Consider the following 18933-nt stretch of genomic DNA (forward strand, 5'->3'; position numbering starts at 1 on the left):
CACCACATATTAATTTTTACATTACAATTTCTTTTTTTTTTTTAGAAATGTGGTGACGTGAGCTTTAGCCAACAGATTGGCTGATAAACCTCTCCTGGGCTTATTAATCCTCCTATTGGATTCATCATCTTCAAAGCCTCCAGTACAAATAAGAGACATGGGGTCCAAGCAGCTGAAGCTTATTGTTATTCTCTGGTGCTGTCCAATCCTCGTGAAGCATGATCACGAGTGAGGACGTCCACTTTTTGTGTTCAGTTGTCTCTTGGTCCACATTTTCACCTGGAGAGTTGATTGCTTGTTTTGGCAGCGTAAGCCATCAAATAAAATGCCTCGATTGTCATTATACAGGATGTACAATGAGATTGGAGAAATCCGTTGCATTGGCCAGGAATCGCGTGGCAGGCGAGAATTCTACCCCTGAACCACCAATGCATTCCTACATGGACATGTCCATCCTTCATGTCCTCTGCATAACATTTGTCACAAAACCCTGTGAGGTCTCAGTCATGACCCAAACTCTAACCCTGTGTTTTGGAGGGCAGCTAGTGTTCTCACATGAAGCCAATCTGCAGTCAGAAGATGAGTCTGCAGTAACACAGGTGTAGTCAGGTGTGTTTGGAGGTGCTGGGTGCACATGGAGATCTCACATTTGATGTGTCATCTTCTTGGCAACATGTGCATAAAGGAGGGCAACTGTTTGATTGTTTGTATTTGTAGAATGTCAGACATGTTTCCAGAAGAAAACAAATCCTAATTTTTCTAAATATTGTTCATGAATTAATTTTCATGTCTCTGATCCTTCAGAGTCTGCTGTGATGGCTCAGTCATGGTGTCATGTGATGTGTTTGATGGGTGGGAGTTAACCAGAGAATGAGAAAGAGGTGAGGCTGATGAAAATGTGTGTGTAATTAAGAAGAAAGACAAAGGAAACAGACAAAATGGAAATCAGAAGCAGGGAGGAGCTTACAGTCAGTGAGGTGGAGCTCTCCTTGGAGTGAGGGTATCATCTGCAGTTGGGTGGGGCTGCTGATGAAGAAGACAGCAAGATAGAAATGCACTGGTTGAAGCATGAAGAGAGGTCTGCTGCTTCTTTTATGCAGTTGTGGCTGGAGTGCAGCAGCTGCTGGTACTCTCCTGTTGTTTGGCTTTACTTAACTCTGCACCATTCATCTGATTTATTTTTGACCTTATGTGTAGGAGATTAATCAGTCTGGGGGAGAAACTTGGGAGATGAAAGATTCCCAGTGTATGTGTCAGTTGTTGTGCCACCATGAAAACACAGTTAATTTACTGTAATCTAGTAAGTGGATGGAACTCCTTTGCTGGGTCTCAGTTGCCTTTATTTTCTATTATGCATAATGAAGATGATTCAATTTATATATCTGGCGATTATTCAAAGATTTATTTATTGCAGTATCAGATCCTTGGAAATCAGCTCCCGAGCTTCTCCATTATAAACTTTTATAGCAGAACAATAGCTCCCTGTATGTGCTTACAACTGACTGTATAACAATGAGCCTGGCTTTTATCTAATGAGGCAGAAACTTGAGATTATCTACAAAAGGTGGAGGGTACTCTCAGTTTCCAATATTGAATGTGCACCTGGATAAAACTAATGAAATCAAAATGTGTTGCTTTATTTTTTATAAGTGCAAACTATTCCCATTATGGAGCTACATGGAGTTACAGAATTATCCCAGCCACAGTCACAATCTGTTAAACACTTTGAACAAAAGTCAAAGCAAACTTCAGGCTGGACCGCATGTTGGAGGTGGACATAATAAACTGGCAAACTGGGGTAAAATTCTTTTTTTATATTAACAAAAAATTAAAATGCCATGGTCTCGCTTCAGTTAATCAAATAAATTTAAGAAAAAATATTCCACATATTAAAAATCAACTCACTATATTATTGATCAGATCACTTACAGGGTGAGACAAAACATGTGTTTCTTTGTTTCATTAATAAGACCACAGAGCTGTTTGCACTGCCAGCAGATGGAGACAAACATCTTTAATTTGCAGGTGAAATAAAACAGAAACAGTTGAAACTAAAGGACTTTGTTGCTACATTGGAAGCAAATGCAAAGCTAATATTAAAAATAAAAAAATGCAAGTGAATCACTGAAGATGCTTCACACTGTATTCATCTCACAACCACTCAGAAACAGTTAAACGTATTTTCATTCAGTGAGAGCAAAAAACTAAATGATGAGCAGAGTTCAGATTAGCAAAGTGCACAAACCATCTCTGTGACACCAAGAACTTTTCCACAGGAACATTTAGCTTGGTGACAGTGGCCAGAACTACAATCCTGATATCCATTACCATCCCAGTAGTAAACTTTCCCACATGAATGTTTCCACTGCTGCTGGGAATTGCTGTGGACATCCTCCTTTCCCAGTCGGACAAATGGGGTCAAACTGCAGTTGTTGAGGCTTATCTCAACTGTGATTATTTCTTCCTTCTGGTGCAGAGCAGTTCTCCTGAAGAAGGACAGGATGGAGGATTCAAAGTTCCACAACACCTCCACCCTTTTCTGGTCATGGTACGGGCTCTTCTTCATTCTCCTCCTGATATTTTTTTTAATTCAGAAGTTGTCTTGAGTTGGGTCCCTGCTTTGGTCATGTCAGTGTTTTTCACCTTCAAGCCTTCTGTAGTGGATGATTGAGAATCATCATCACTCTGTTATGAGACTGCTGAGCTGGTTATCTTGGCCTTGAGGTTTATTGCACATTTTTCATCACATAAACCAATCATCCAATCAGACTCTTTGGAGAGACTGACCATCCACCTCTGATAGCTGGTAATTGATTTGGTACCACTAATGAGAAGATTGGTAAAGGAATCTCCCATCCATCGACTATGGAAAAACTTCCTGTTGTCTTTGGACAGTGACATATCAGGACCCAGAATCAGTGGGAACAAACTCCTGACGGTTCTCAGGATCAACCAGAGTCAGCAATGATCCCCAGAACTGAGTTCTTGCATCAGCATTTTCTCCCCATACGGTCTTATCTCCTGAACCAGCCTGGTCTCTCAGTCATTAATCTGCCCAGCAGCACTGCACAGCAGTTTAGATTATTTGAGTTATTTTCACGTACTGCACTTTGGACAGCTAAAACAAGTATGGAACAGGTGGAGCCGGACAAGTTTGACCATAGAAATATGAATGTGACAACATAACACCCATTTAAGTTTGACTTGCAAACACATTTTTGTTTTTATATAGAAAAGATTTGTAATAAAAGACAAGCAAATTAAGGTCAGGCAGAAATAAAACAGTAATAATTTGGCACAAAATCTTATTAGTTATTAATTAATAGTATAGTTTACATTTTTAATTTGGAATGTCAGCTTTGCATCACTTTGCCATGATGGGCGGTGTGGCAGGCAGAGTTTGGACCCAAACGCAGCACTCGGCAGACAGATGTTAACTTGAAGAAGCTTTATTGCTCAAATCTAAGATTTGATACAAAACCTCCAAAGGGTGGAAACTGAACAGGTAACCCAGAAACTAAGAAACTTCAGGCAAAAACAGGAACAGATGAACACACCACCACGAGAGCTGCAAATAATAAACTACAATAAACTTAGATTCAAACAGAGATATAAAGTGAGAGAATTTAAGAGTCCAAAACAGAACAACCTGGATCAATGACCCAGGACCATGACACACTTATGATGACCAAACCTACTTTAAACTTTCTTTGCCAGTTTTAGCACTAATGAGACTTTTGCACAGCCAGCACCTCATATTCATTTACTGATAATTAGCATTTTCATTGGAACTACAAGTGAATGCGATTAACAAAAAAATGTGGTGATGTGGGCTTTAGGCAGCAGCACTGGTGTCAGCTACAGAAGTTCACAAAGTACCACTGTGATTGGCGGGGAACCAATAAGCCCTCCACGAGAAGAGGCTGACTGGAAAGACGTACGGGATCCAAATGAAAATCCAGTACCAACAGTACCAAAACCCATCCCAAAAGAGCTTGTCTGATATTGTTGCTGACCTGAGGATCCAAAAAGACCACCAGTACCAACACTACCAAAACCCCTCCCAAAAGAGCTTGTCTGATATTGTTGCTGACCTGAAAATGCAAAAAGACCAGAGGACTTCTGTGATTCTTCCTTGTCTAAACCTTCAAGACAAACAAAAGGCTTGAGGTCCAAGCTGGTAGAGCTGATTTTTACTGTGAGTAATTTTATTCTCTGGTGCTGCCCGATCCTGCTGAAGAATGATAATGAGTCAGGAAAGCTCCATACAACTTCCACTTGTTGTGGTCCGGTCACCTGTTTAACCCTTGGAGTGTTGAGGACCTGATGGGAAACCACTGGCTTATAGTACTGTCTGGGATTTTCAGTTGTCTGGTTCCCAGCTATCATCAAACGGACACTTTGATCCTGAACCAAACTATACTCTGTTGTGAGAGAGATGAGCTGCTCACCTTGGCAGCGTAGGCCATAGACATATCCATTCTTCATATCGTTTATGTAACTGCTGTCACATAAACCAATGATCCAGTCACAGTCTTTGGAAATGCTGATCATCCATCTCTTAAAGTCAGGAACAAGCAGTGTACTCTTAATGCAGAAGATGTGAGAAGAACAAAGTCTCATCGAGCGACTATGGAAAACCTTCCTATAGTCAGTGGACAGCGACATGCCAGGACTCAGAGACTGTGGAACAAATAACAGGTCAGAGCTAGAAGGGAAGGTCTCCAGATCAGAATCAGTGGGAACAAGCTCCTGATGGTTCTCAGGATCAACCAGAGTCAGCAATGATCCCCAGAACTGAGATGCTTGCATCATGATCTTCTCCCCATTCTGTCTTATCTCCTCAACCAGTTTGTCACGATCGCTGCCCGGCTCCAGCCCTTTTCTCAGATCCACAGCTTTGGCCTTCTCCACATCCTGATGCAGCTGAGAATACATCTGCAGGAATCTGAAGGTGTCCTTCTCCTTCAGTGCTGCTTCAATGCTGCTCTTGCTGGTCTTGAGGGACACCATACGAGCAGAGACTGAACTCTGGATGCTGCTCAGAGAGATGTCACGCAGGTTAGTCACAGCCTCAATCAGACGCACACTGCAGCAACCCAGCTTCCCTCTTTCACTCTTCTCCCACTTTTCCAAACTCACATCCTCATCGTCTGTTTTCTCCTGTAAGATCTGCTGCTCAGCTTTGAGCTTCTCCAGGAGCTCTTCATGGGCTGTGGAGAAGGTCTTCATGTCGTGTAGGCGGTGTTGGTCCTCAATGGCACAGGATACACACACACAGGTCATGTCATCCAAGCAGTAATACTCCAGGATCTTGCTGTGCTGAGAACATTTAGTTTTCCCACATAAAGCCATGGGTTCAGTCAGAGGATGAGTCTGCAGGAGCACAGGTGTGGTCAGGTGAGCCTGGAGGTGCTGGACACACATGGAGATCTCACACTTCATGCAGGTCTTCTTTGCTGGTTTCCTGTCCTCCTCTGTACACATGTCACAGAGCATAGTTGGTGGATCCATCTGACTGTTTTCATTCATGTTTTTAGCAGGATGTCCTGTTTAGATTAGTCGAATGTCATTCAGTGCTGAATAAAGTCCTTTAGTTGACTCCAGCTTTTTCTCTTTCTTTGCTCATTTGGAAACTGCGCAACAGAGATATTCTCATGTTTTGCAGTTACCACTTACTAAAGGGGTGGAGTCAGACCAGTGTGACTGCAGCAGTTTAGTAATGGTTCCAGTTAAGATTAATTTCTCACAAGATAACCAGACAACTTCCTTTGGAACTGAAAATGTATCTAGTGGGTGCAAACAAACACTCTTTCTTGCACCTCTATTAGAGTGTTAAACACACACAGTCTGCATCTATAAGATTCTAGTAACAATAAGCCAGTGATAATTTAACACAAACTACTATGAGCAGCTAATATTTTTATAATTCATAACACGCTGGGGAACAGACACAAGAGATGTCACAGGGGAGGGAAACTAAGGGAAAACACAGGGAGAACTAAACTCTAAAGCTACAGGAGAGGGAACCTAAACACCAGACACAAGGAAACAAGGGGACTGGAACTAAACACAGAGAAGGACCAATACACGGGGACAAAACACACAGGAACACAAACACAGGGAAGACCAGAACAAAGGGAAACCAGAATAACATACAAATAAGTAATAACAAAACACCCAAACAACAACAAAGGATCTAAACTGTAAGGAAATCTAAGAAAACACAACTACAAAATACAACAAACAGAACTTCACAAAAAGAACTCAACAGAAGCCACCAACCCAGTACCATGACGCACAATCTGTTAAACAATTAATAGTAATAAACTTCAGGCTGGACTGCATAACGTAGGTGGACAGCAGGTATACGTAATAAACTGGCATATTGGGGTAAATTTGATTTTCATTTTTTATATAAATATATTTAACACAATCTTGTCACTACACATTTAATCAAATCAATAAAACAGTCCACATATTAAAAAATGTAACTCAACTTATTATTGATCAGATATTTTTACAGTGTGTGAAATAAGAGATGGTTTTCTCTGAGTCATTAATAAAGACTGCCAAGCTGTTTGCACGACTAGTAGATGGTTACAGACATCTTCAACTTGCAGGTGAAATAAAGTAGAAACAATTAAAGGACTTTTTTGCTACATTGGAAGCAAATTCAAAGCTAAAAAAAAGGCATTTCATTTTCTTTACTATCACATGTGATATATCACATGACATGTTAGTCACTGAAGCTGCACCACAAATAAGTCATCTGACAGCAACTTAATCAATTGCATTTCTTGTCATACAAAGACAGAAAATGACAAAATAATCATCAGAATTGGAATTAACAAAGTTTACATACCATCTCTGGAATACATGGACCACCATCCATTTTTCCATAGGAACAATTAGCCTGGGGAGAACAGTGGGACATATTCCTGTACCCACTACCATCCCTCTAATAAACTTTTCAACATGAGCACTTCCATTCTTGCTGCTGGCTCATGTTTTGGGACACTCACAGTCACACTCACATTCACCTATGGGCAATTTAACTCCACCACCATGGCAGCAGCAGCTGTTCACTGCTCAGAAGGAGGACATTTCTTCCCCTCCAAGGGACGTAGCTCACTGCTGTGGTGGTTGCTGTGAATGCAAACAGATGAGAAGACAGCTCTCCCCTTTGTCTGTTTTAGTTTAGGATGATGCTCGGGCTTTTTTGCCCTGATGGTCCCTACCAGGGCCCCTTTCTTCCTCAGAAATGTGACAGCCTTGAGCCCCTCAATAATGTCCAGGATGACTTGCTTTCCCTGGCCCTTCTCTAGAGCACCACCAGCAGCGTTTCCAGTATATACCTGGTACCTCCAGGCATCTGATGTGGCGACATCTGCAGTGACCCAGATTTTCAGCCTGTACTTTGCTAGCTTGCTGGGCATGTGCTGCAGGAATTTGCAGCAGCTTCTGAAGGGCGCAAGGTGCTCATCAAAACAGATGTCGTCGCCTGGACTGAACAGGATTGGGAATCATTGTTTCCACTTGTCCCAAATATTCTGGAAAGCAGAAAGCTTGTCCTTGTCAGTTGCTCATTGAACTGGAGGCTGGTGTTTATCATTTGAAATTGTTTGTGGGACATGTTGGCCCTGAAGTCTGGGCTCCCACAGGCTGCAGATAGATTCCCTTTTGAACCAGTACAGATTCACTTACAGATTCACACACTTGTTTTCTCTCTCTCTCTCTCTCTCTCTCTCTCTCTCTCTCTCTCTCTCTCTCTCTCTCTCTCTCTCTCACACACACACAAAAACACACACACACTTAGGGTCCCCTGGTAGTCACAAGGTTCCATAATATAAGTTGCAAAGCTACAAGAAATTCATGCATTAGCCTAAAATGGAAAAAAATTGAAAAACTGAATCTGTTGTAATACAGTAGAAATACCATATATCACTACTTTTCTTCAAAATTAAATGCTAACATTTCAAAATGCATGATTTTATACGGTAACTGTAGTAAGATTAAAAAATGTGGTTTCAGTGGAAGTCAATGGGGCATTTTTGGCCACAAAGGTGTCCAGACGGAGTATCTGGCACTTCAATCGAAACAATTTTGTTGGACACATCCAAGACTCCAATCATATACACACACACGCACACGCACGCACACACACACACACGCGCGCACACACACACACACACACACACACACACACACACACACACCGTATTTTTCGGACTATAAGCCGCACTTAAAATCCTTAAATTTTCTCAAAAATCGGCAGTGCGCCTTATAATCCAGTGTGCCTTATGTGTGAATTGTTGTTGCGCTTACTGACCTTGAACCAATTTTATGTGGTACACTGCGCTCAAAAATCTGTCAAAATGATTTAGTGTGACTTTAGTAAGGGACGCTTTACAAATATCGACATTTTCCAGAGCGTACAAAGCGTACGACGGGGGGGGGGGGGGGGGTAACACCCAGCATACGCTTTTCATATAGTTAGAAAATGTCGGTCAGTCTGTGTAATTTGAGCGCTGCTGTCTGACCGCCGATGGGCCGAGGCATCCACACCACTGCACCATTCCGTCGTTTGCAGCGATATGGCCTCAGGTCTGGCAGATCAGTTCAAAGGCCTCATTGAATTCTCTAAAATAGTCCATCATCGATTCACAAAATGACTCTACTGACGATATTAGACAGGAACAAGCTGTGAGTGAGGTGCAGCAGGTGTGGAAAGCAGCCGAAGCTGCCGGAGATAAATTCAACAAGAAGTGGAAGCATTGTTCCAAAAATGGAAACCATACACAGTAAACTGCAGAAAACAATGATCAATTGTATTCTACATGTTCCTGGCCTATTTTCATCTATGCTGGCCCGTATATTTGTGTGTAATCTGGCGATCGGCAGCCGGCACTGTTGCCAACTTTTGTGCGACAAAACTCGCTGTCGGCTGTCTCAAAAGTTGCTAAAGGACGAATCGAGGTCCAGGTGTGTGTGTGTGTGCTGTTCTCCTAGGTGCAAAAGAGAGGTCCGGGCGATGCCACAGCGTATGAGCAGTACGAGCACTGTACGTACACAAAACACGGTGACAGCGAAGTTTTCAGGTTTCCGGTGTTGTGTCAAAAGGGATTTACTTTTTTTTTTTTTTTTTTTTAAAGTTTTTTCTTTGCTTATATCATTAAATATACTGGTGCACAGGATTTATGAAGGGCTTATATATAAAATGAAGAAATGACTTGTTTTTACCCTGATTAATAAAGAATATATTGCAGCGTCTGTTAAGACGTTGAAGAAGATGGCTAGAGATTGCCGGCAAAAGTTGCCCTTTTATTAACAATTAAATGGTTGCTGTGTGATGCAACCAAAACAAAACAGGATAATGATGAGAGGGAACCTGGCATGCTTGATGCCGAAATCGCCCAACTGTTCAACTCAGACACTGAAGATAAGGAATTTGATGGATTTGTGGAAGATGAATGATTTAAAATGTGAGTGTGGTTTTCTGTATTTGTTACAACTGAACAATATTCTGAGTTACTGTGAATGAGTTGAATAAAGTTCAACTTACCTGACGCTTTTGTTTCGCTCTACGCTTTTGCTTTATCATGCGCCTTATAACCCGGTGCGCCTTATGGTCCGCAAAGTACAGTGTGTGTGTGTGTGTGTGTGTAAAGTAATTCAATTTTTTGTTTTTTGCAAAAAACATTGCAGTAATTCATATAATGAAAAAGGTTGAGAAGTATAAATGACATGTAAGAAAAAAAGACATTTTAGATTTCAAAAATTTAATGAGAAAGCAGAGTTCCTGCAAAAAAAAATCCTCCCACAGCTACAACACAACCAAAATGGTCACCAAATGAAAAGGAAAATATGCTGGAGGAGGGCATAAGAGTTAATAAAAAAAAATTAAATGCAATGTTCTCACTTCAGTTAATCAAATAATTAAAATGCGCACACATGAAAAAAATCAACTCACTTTATTATTGATCAGATCACTTACAGGGTGAGACAAAACATGTGTTTCTTTGTTTCATTAATAAGACCACAGAGCTGTTTGCACTGCCAGTAGATGGAGACAAACCTCTTTGATTTGCAGGTAAAATAAAACAGAAACAGTTCAAACTAAAGGACTTTGTTGCTACATTGGAAGCAAATGCAAAGCTATTCTTATTAAAATTAAAAACATGCAAGTGAATCACTGAAGATGCTTCACACTGTATTCATCTCACAACCACTCAGAAACAGTTAAACTTATTTTCATTCATTGAGAGCAAAAAACAAAATGATGAGCAGAGTTCAGATTAGCAAAGTGCACAAACCATCTCTGTGACACCAAGAACTTTTCCACAGGAACATTTAGCCTGCTGAGAGTAGCCAGAACTACGACCCCGATATCCAGTACCATACAGGAATCCATCATCATCATCACAGGATACATTATCATTCCAGTAGTAAACCTTCCCACATGAACATTTCAACTCCTCCAGGGAAGTGCTGTGGGCATTTTCCTTTCCCAGTCGGACAAATGGAGTTAGCTCCCTGTTGTTGAGGCTCATCTCAACTGTGATTATTTCTTCCCTCTGGTGCAGTCCGGTTCGGCTGAAGAAGGACAGGGTGGAGGCATTAAAGTTCCACAACAATTCCACCTTTTCTGGTCATGGCACGGGCTCATCTCCATTCCCCGCCGCATAGGTAATTAATTCAGAACACACCATGTGTTGCTTTCCTGTTTTGGCTGTTTTGGCCTTGTTAGTTTCTCCTTCTTTGAATGATGCATCAGAATCATCATCACTCTGCATTGTGAGAATGCTGAGCTGGTTATCTTCACAGCACAGTCCATACACAGGTCTTCCAGTCTTCCAATCAGACTCTTTGGAGAGACTGATGATCCACCTCTGATACTTACAAACTTTCTTGGTGCTACAGATCAGAAGAGTTGCACCGCACTGTCCCAGACAGCTATTGTAGAGCATCTTCCTGTTGTCTTTAGACAGCGACATGCCAGGACCCAAAACCTGTGGGTCAAAGATCAGATCAGAATCAGTGGGAACAAGCTCCTGATGGTTCTCAGGATCAACCAGAGTCAGCAATGATCCCCAGAACTGAGATGCTTGCATCACCATCTTCTCCCCATTCTGTCTTATCTCCTCAACCAGTTTGTCACGATCGCTGCCCGGCTCCAGCCCTTTACTCAGATCCACAGCTTTGGCCTTCTCCACATCCTGATACACCTGAGAATACATCTGCAGGAATCTGAAGGTGTCCTTCTCCTTCAGTGCTGCTTCAAAGCTGCTCTTGCTGGTTTTGAGGGACACCATACGAGCAGAGACTGAACTCTGGATGCTGCTCAGAGAGATGTCACGCAGGTTAGTCACAGCCTCAATCAGACGCACACTGCAGAGACCCAGCTTCTCTCTTTCACTCTTCTCCCACTTTTCCAGACTCACATCCTCATCGTCTGTTTTCTCCTGTAAGATCTGCTGCTCAGCTTTGAGCTTCTCCAGGAGCTCTTTGTGGGCTGTGGAGAAGGTCTTCATGTTGTGTAGGCGGTGCTGGTCCTCAATGGCACAGGAAACACACACACAGGCCATGTCATCCAAGCAGTAATACTCCAGGATCTTGCTGTGCTCAGAACATTTAGTGTTCCCACATAAAGCCATGGGTTCAGTCAGAGGATGAGTCTGCAGGAGCACAGGTGTGGTCAGGTGGGCCTGGAGGTGCTGGACACACATGGAGATCTCACACTTCATGCAGGTCTTCTTTGCTGGTTTCCTGTCCTCCTCTGTACACATGTCACAGAGAACAGTTGGTGGATCTGTTCTTCTCCTTTTTGGTTGTATGTTGGCAGACATGTTTTCCAAGTAGAATGTCCTCCCTAGATTTGTTGAATATCATTCGGTGTTCAATAAAGTCCTTGTTGCTCTTTTGTTGATATTTAGAATAAACTGAAATTTGATGAATTCTTGAGTTTTGCTCCCTTTTTTTTTTGTCTTTTTCTGGTCAGTCTTCGGTCTGCTCAGGAGCATTACACAACAGTTTTGATGATCTAAAATTCTCACTTCTGCTAAACCACACTCTGAAGGGGTGGAGTCAGACTGCTGGTAGAGCTGTTTGCACTACCAGCAGATGGAGGCAAACATCTTTAATTTGCAGGTGAATTAAAATACAAACAGTTCAAACTAAAATACTTCATTGCTACACTTGAAGCAAATACAAAGCTATTTGCTTTGTAAAAATATGTTTCATATGTGGTTTAGGTCACTCAGTTATCATTACACTGTAATCACTACACTGTAACTTATTTTCATTCAATGAGCGCAAAAAAACAAAATGATGAGCAGAGTTTAGATCAGAAAAGTGCAAACCATCTCTGTGACACCAGTAACTTTTCCACAGGAACATTTAGCCTGGTGAGAGTAGCGGGAACTATGATCCTGGTGTCCATTACCGTCCCAGTAGAAACCCTTCTCGTGTGAACATTTCCACTCCTGCTGGGAAGTGCTGTGGACATTCTCCTTTCCCAGTTGGACAAATGGGGTCAGCTCCCAGTTGTTTAAATTTGCTTTGACTTTAATTGTTATTATTTCTTCCCTCTGGTGCAATCCGGTTCTCCTGAAGAAGGACAGGGTGGGGGCATCAAAGTTCCACAACACCTCCACTTTTCCCGTCATGGTACGGGCTCATCTCCTTCTTCCCCTGATATTTGATTAATGCAGAAGACACCATGTATTGCTTTTCTGTTTCAGGACCCATAATTTCTTCATCATGCATTGTGGATGTTGCACCAGATTTATGGGAAGCATAACTCTCTGTTATGAGGCTGTTATGAGGCACAGTCCATACACAGGTCCATCCATCAGGTTCTTTGCAGACTTTTTATCACATAAACCAATTGTCCAATCAGACTCTTGACAGACCGACCATCCACCTCTCATACTGACAAACTGTCTCTGTACTGCAGATCAGAAGAGTTGCACAGCACTGTCCCAGACAGCTATTATAGAACACCTTCCTGTTGTCTTTAGATAGCGACATGGCAGGATCCCAAACCTGTGGGTCAAAGATCAGATCAGGAAACGAGCTCCTGATGCTTTTCACGATCAACCAGAGTCAGCAATGATCCCCAGAACTGAGATGCTTGTTTCACCATCTTCTCCCCATTCCCCACAGGGCCCAGGTGTTTCCAGTTGGCAGTGATGAATCCTGCCCTGACCACCAACGACCTGAACTACCTGAAATGTGAAAACAAGGGGCAGGGGTTGTCAAAACAAACAATGTGATGGTGTGGGCTTTACAGTTAGAGAAGTTCACAAAGCACCCCTGTGATTGGTGGGGAACCAATAATCTCTCCACAAGAACAGGTTGACTAGGAAGACTTGGTATACAAGGACCCTCCATAACGGTATCCATCATTAGATTCACCATAAAACTTCCCACAACAGCATTTCCACTGCTTATGGTATTGTTGTAGATAAAGTGATGATCCAAATAAACTTGCACATGGCATGTGTAATGAGACAGGAAAGCTCCATACAACTTCCACTTTTTGTGATCTGGTCAACTATTGTTTCACATTTTCACCTGGAGCGTTGATCATTTGGTGGGAAACCACTGGCTTATAGTATTGTTGTGAATTTTGTGTTTTTTGGTTCCCAAACATCTTCAAATGGACACTTTGATCCTGAACCAAACTATACTCTGCTGTGAGAGAGATGAGCTGCTCACCTTGGCAGTGAAGGCCATAGACATATCCATTCTTCATATCTTTTGTGTAACTGTTGTCACATGAACCAATCGTTCAGTCATATTTTTCGAAAAGCTGATCACCCATCTCTTAAAGTCAGGAACAGGCAGTGTACTCTTAATGCAGAAGATGTGGAAAGAACAAAATCTCATCCAGCGACTATGGAAAACCTTCCTGTTGTGAGTTTGCAGAAGCAGGAAGGAGCTTACAGTCAGTGAGCTGGAGCTCTCTTTGGAAAGAGGGTATCATCTGCAGTTTTCTCAGGCTGCTGATGAAGCAGACAGCAAGGCAGAAATGCACTGGTTCAAGCATTATGAGAGAAGTCTGATTCTTCTTTTAGGTAGTCAGGACTGGAGGTTTGGGAGTGCAGCCATTGCTCTCCTGTTTTATGGCCTCATTCACCTCTGCACCAATTAATAAAAGATAAAAGATTCCCAGTGCATATGTCAGTTGTTGTGCCACCTTGAAAACACAGTTAATTTGCCATAATCTAGCAAGTGGTTGGTATTTCTTCCTGGCTCTCAGTTGCCCTTGTTTCTATTATGTAAAAAGAAGAGAAATAAGTTTATGTAAAGTCATATACCTGGTGATTTTTTAAAGGCTTGATGTTTAATGCAGAATTCCTGCTGGTAGTGAAATCCTGTATTTATTGCAGTATCAGTTCCTTGGAAATAAACTCCCCAGCTTGTGCATTATAAACTTTTATAGCAGAACAATAGCTCCCTGTATGTGCTTACAACTGACTGTATAACAGTGAGCCTGGCTTTTATCTAATGAGGCAGAAACTGGAGATTATCTACAAAAGGTGGAGGGTACTCTCAGTTTCCAATATTGAATGTGCACCTGGATAAAACTAATGAAATCAAAATGTGTTGCTTTATTTTTTTATAAGTGAAATTTATTCCAATAATGGAGCTACATGGAGTTACAGAATTATCCCAGCCACAGTCACAATCTGTTAAACGCTTTGAACAAAAGTCAAAGCAAACGTCAGGCTGGACCGCATGTTGGAGGTGGACATAATAAACTGGCAAACTGGGGTAAAATTCCTTTTTTATATTAGCAAAAAATTAAAATGCCATGGTCTCGCTTCAGTTAATCAAATAAATTTAAGAAAAAATATTCCACATATTAAAAATCAACTCACTTTATTATTGATCAGATCACTTACAGGGTGAGACAAAACATGTGTTTCTTTGTTTCATTAATAAGACCACAGAGCTGTTTGCACTGCCAGCAGATGGAGACAAACATCTTTAATTTGCAGGTGAAATAAAACAGAAACAGTTCAAACTAAAGGACTTTGTTGCTACATTGGAAGCAAATGCAAAGCTAATATTAAAAATAAAAATATACAAGTGAATCACTGAAGATGCTTCACACTGTATTCATCTCACAACCACTCAGAAACAGTTAAACGTATTTTCATTCAGTGAGAGCAAAAAACTAAATGATGAGCAGAGTTCAGATTAGCAAAGTGCACAAACCATCTCTGTGACACCAAGAACTTTTCCACAGGAACATTTAGCTTGGTGAGAGTGGCCAGAACTACAATCCCGGTATCCATTACCATCCCAGAAGTAAACTTTCCCACATGAACATTTCCACTGCTGCTGGGAATTGCTGTGGACATTTTCCTTTCCCAGTCGGACAAATGGAGTTAGCACCCTGTTGTTGAGGCTCATCTCAACTGTGATTATTTCTTCCCTCTGGTGCGGTCCAGTTCGGCTGAAGAAGGACAGGGTGGCGGCATTAAAGTTCCACAACACCTCCACCTTTTCTGGTCGTGGTACGGGCTCATCTCCATTCTCCTCCTCATAAGTAATTAACTCAGAACACACCGTGTGTTGCTTTCCTGTTTTGGCTGTTTTGGACTTGTTAGTTTCTCCTTCTTTGAATGATGCATCAGAATCATCATCACTCTGCATTGTGAGAATGCTGAGCTGGTTATCTTCACAGCACAGTCCATACACAGGTCCATCCTTCAGGTTCTTTACAGACTTTTTGTCACATAAACCAATCTTCCAATCAGACTCTTTGGAGAGACTGATGATCCACCTCTGATACTTACAAACTTTCTTGGTGCTACAGATCAGAAGAGTTGCACTGCACTGTCCCAGACAGCTATTATTGAACACCTTCCTGTTATCTTTGGACAGCGACATGCCAGGACCCAAAACCTGTGGGTCAAAGATCAGATCAGAATCAGTGGGAACAAGCTCCTGATGGTTCTCAGGATCAACCAGAGTCAGCAATGATCCCCAGAACTGAGATGCTTGCTTCACCATCTTCTCCCCATTCTGTCTTATCTCCAGAACCAGTTTGTCAAGATCGCTGCCCGGCTCCAGCCCTTTTCTCAGATCCACAGCTTTGGCCTTCTCCACATCCTGATGCACCTGAGAATACATCTGCAGGAAACTGAAGGTGTCCTTCTCCTTCAGTGCTGCTTCAATGCTGCTCTTGCTGGTTTTGAGGGACACCATACGAGCAGAGACTGAACTCTGGATGCTGCTCAGAGAGATGTCACGCAGGTTAGTCACAGCCTCAATCAGACGCCCACTGCAGCGACCCAGCTTCTCTCTTTCACTCTTCTCCCACTTTTCCAGACTCACATCCTCATCGTCTGTTTTCTCCTCTAAGATCTGCTGCTCAGCTTTGAGCTTCTCCAGGAGCTCTTTGTGGGCTGTGGAGAAGGTCTTCATGTTGTGTAGGCGGTGCTGGTCCTCAATGGCGCAGGAAACACACACACAGGTCATGTCATCCAAGCAGTAATACTCCAGGAGTTTTCCATGCTGAGAACATTTAGTGTTCCCACATAAAGCCATGGGTTCAGTCAGAGGATGAGTCTGCAGGAGCACAGGTGTGGTCAGGTGAGCCTGGAGGTGCTGGACACACATGGAGATCTCACACTTCATGCAGGTCTTCTTTGCTGGTTTCCTGTCCTCCTCTGTACACATGTCACAGAAAATATCCTTTTGCATATTGCCAGACATGTTTTCAGAAATGAGATCTTGGAAGGAAGTGTCTTATTAATGTTTGTCAAGACTGGTTCTGAATTAGTCTCGCTGTGTATGATCCCAAACCTGCTGTGACCATTCAAGTTACACTGCAGTATCATTTCCTGAGAAAGACACTGCCCACAGTGTAGGTTTTAAATCTTTATAGCTGCAGTAGTGTCAAATATTTACTTAATAGTCATAAAAAAAAGAGACGTACCTTAGTTAATAATTAAAAGCCTTCATTAATTTGTCAGTGTGTGTTCTCCTTGGTGGAAATCTTGGAGAAACACAAATGCTTTATTTTTGAAGAAACTCTTTTATAGAGCTAAAGTTTTGGTATTTAGGGGGTTGGTTCAATGTGGTAGTTAACCAGGTCAGACCAGAATAAAATAAAAATAAAAGCCTTCTTAAAGGTCCACTGCAACTTATGCAGTCTACATTTCAGTCTTCTTGTTTGTACCCCTTATCTGTACAGTGGACGTAGGCTTATCACATTTTTTATATAATCCCTTTCATGAGAACAAGAACAAAATTTGTTCCTAATGATATGACTGGCGACTTCAGGGACCAATTTGTGGATCTGTTTTTCTCCTTTTTGTTTGTCTGTTTTAGACATTTTTCCAAAGGGAACTCTTGTTTCTAAGGGTTGGCTCTGGATTATGAAACAAAACTTGAATTTCATGTCTCTGATCTCTGTCTGCTGTGACAGCTCCAGTGTGACTGCCCACAATGTCGGCTATACACTTTTATAGCACTGCAGCAGTAACATTCATCTGCTCATAAAATATCAGTCAATCTATAAATGATTTACCACGGGGAAAATCAGCACTCAGTTGCTTTTACTTTGCTGATCCACCAAACTAACTACAAAGTAAATCAGCTGAGGATATATTTTACCAAATCTTCATATCTGATGGTTATTTATAGGCTTTGACATTTAAAGCAGAGTTCCTGCCACTTGTGTATTTATTAAATGATCATTTCCTGGGAAATGGACTGCCTACTTTGTATAATATAAACTTTTAAGTCAGTATTATGGTGTCCTATATTTGTTTAAAGCTCACAAAATAGCCAGGCCTTAGACAAACTGGACATTATTTACAAAAAGTGGAGCGTACACTCAGCTGTCAGTAGTAAAAGTGTACCTGGATAAAACGAATGCACACATATTGTGGATCTGTTCTACTCCTTTGTGTTTGTTTGTCATTCATGTTTTACACAAGATTCATGTTTTCCAAGATTTGTTCTTAAATATGAAAAAGCTTTGAAAGCTCTAGGATCTACTTTTTTATTAGCAGGTGAAAAATCTGCTCATAAAAAAGTAGATCCTCCAAAATCACCACAATATAAACCAACTGTGGATACATTTTTTTCAAATAATCCACCTCTTCATCTTATTTAGTTCATTTTCATACCACATATAATCAGGTACAGCATAAGCACTGATCCCATTTCATATATAAATCCTATTGTAAATTTTCCTTCATCTCCATGCTGAGGAGCAGGAAAATAATCAAGTATAATCACAAGACATTTCTGGCAACTTAAAGGTAGGAATTTTTTAGCCTCTTGTTTAAAATTTTCTAAACACTGTACTAAAAAAAAAAAAGTCCCAGTGTAGCCCACTTGGTTGAGCAGGTAGACACATGGTGTAAGACCCTACTCTTTCTCCCAGCTTTCCTGTCTTCTGCCAACTGTTCTGATCAACCTGTTTATATATTTATGACCTAGATTAAAGGAGAATTTTAAAACAAAGAACAACTTTTAAATTTATAAAGCTGGTTTAACCCTTATGCCCTCCTCAGGCATTTTTGCACATTTTCCCCCTTTTTTTGGTGATCATTTTGTGGCATGAATTTAGTAAAATGTTTGTCTTTAGTAAAGTGTGTGTCTTTTACTCTTATATGTCATTCATACTCTTCTTGTTTTTCTTTTCACTTTTCTTCAAAATGAAATGCTGACATTACAAAATACATGGTTTTATTATTTTTTTAAATGTGGTTTTAATGGTAGTCAGTGGGGCATTTGTGGCCACAAAGGTGTCCAGAGTGAGTATGTGACACTACGTAAAAATGCAAAAGCAATCAAATCAGTTTTGTTACTAATCTTTGACATGTCCAAGATTCAAATCATCACCAATGCCCCATCCCCCTACTATTCACTATAGGGAAAATCATTAGATTTTTGTGGGGG

The 18933-nt window shown here is 41.3% G+C and overlaps 2 protein-coding genes and 1 pseudogene across 2 annotated transcripts; all 3 read right to left on the reverse strand.

The window, feature by feature from the left end:
• Positions 1–1888: 1888 nt before the first annotated feature.
• LOC115796819 (uncharacterized) lies at positions 1889–5629 on the reverse strand. Its single transcript, XM_030753276.1, has 2 exons — positions 4095–5629; positions 1889–4016 (listed from the first exon to the last, which is right to left on the reverse strand). Exons 1-2 carry the CDS (start codon positions 5530–5532, stop codon positions 3859–3861), a joined length of 1596 nt encoding a protein of 531 aa, XP_030609136.1. The 5' UTR covers positions 5533–5629; the 3' UTR covers positions 1889–3858.
• A 4669-nt stretch (positions 5630–10298) lies between these two features.
• Positions 10299–11849, reverse strand: LOC115797072 (tripartite motif-containing protein 16-like; annotated as a pseudogene).
• Positions 11850–15110: 3261 nt separating this feature from the next.
• Positions 15111–16734, reverse strand: LOC115796827 (tripartite motif-containing protein 16). The gene has a single exon (XM_030753283.1). It carries the CDS (start codon positions 16732–16734, stop codon positions 15211–15213), a length of 1524 nt encoding a protein of 507 aa, XP_030609143.1. The 3' UTR covers positions 15111–15210.
• Between the last annotated feature and the right edge of the window lie 2199 nt (positions 16735–18933).

Source organism: Archocentrus centrarchus, chromosome 18 (assembly GCF_007364275.1).
Source record: "Archocentrus centrarchus isolate MPI-CPG fArcCen1 chromosome 18, fArcCen1, whole genome shotgun sequence".
NCBI lineage: Eukaryota > Metazoa > Chordata > Actinopteri > Cichliformes > Cichlidae > Archocentrus > Archocentrus centrarchus.

Bases quoted from the DNA above. Each gene is read 5' to 3' on its own strand.
- LOC115796827 (XM_030753283.1), bottom strand. From the start codon at position 16,734: ATGTCTGGCAATATGCAAAAGGATATTTTCTGTGACATGTGTACAGAG.
- LOC115796819 (XM_030753276.1), bottom strand. From the start codon at position 5,532: ATGAATGAAAACAGTCAGATGGATCCACCAACTATGCTCTGTGACATG. The intron at 4,017-4,094 runs GTCAGCAACAAT...TTGGATCCTCAG, and splicing joins TGGTCTTTTTGCATTTTCAG to GTCAGCAACAATATCAGACA.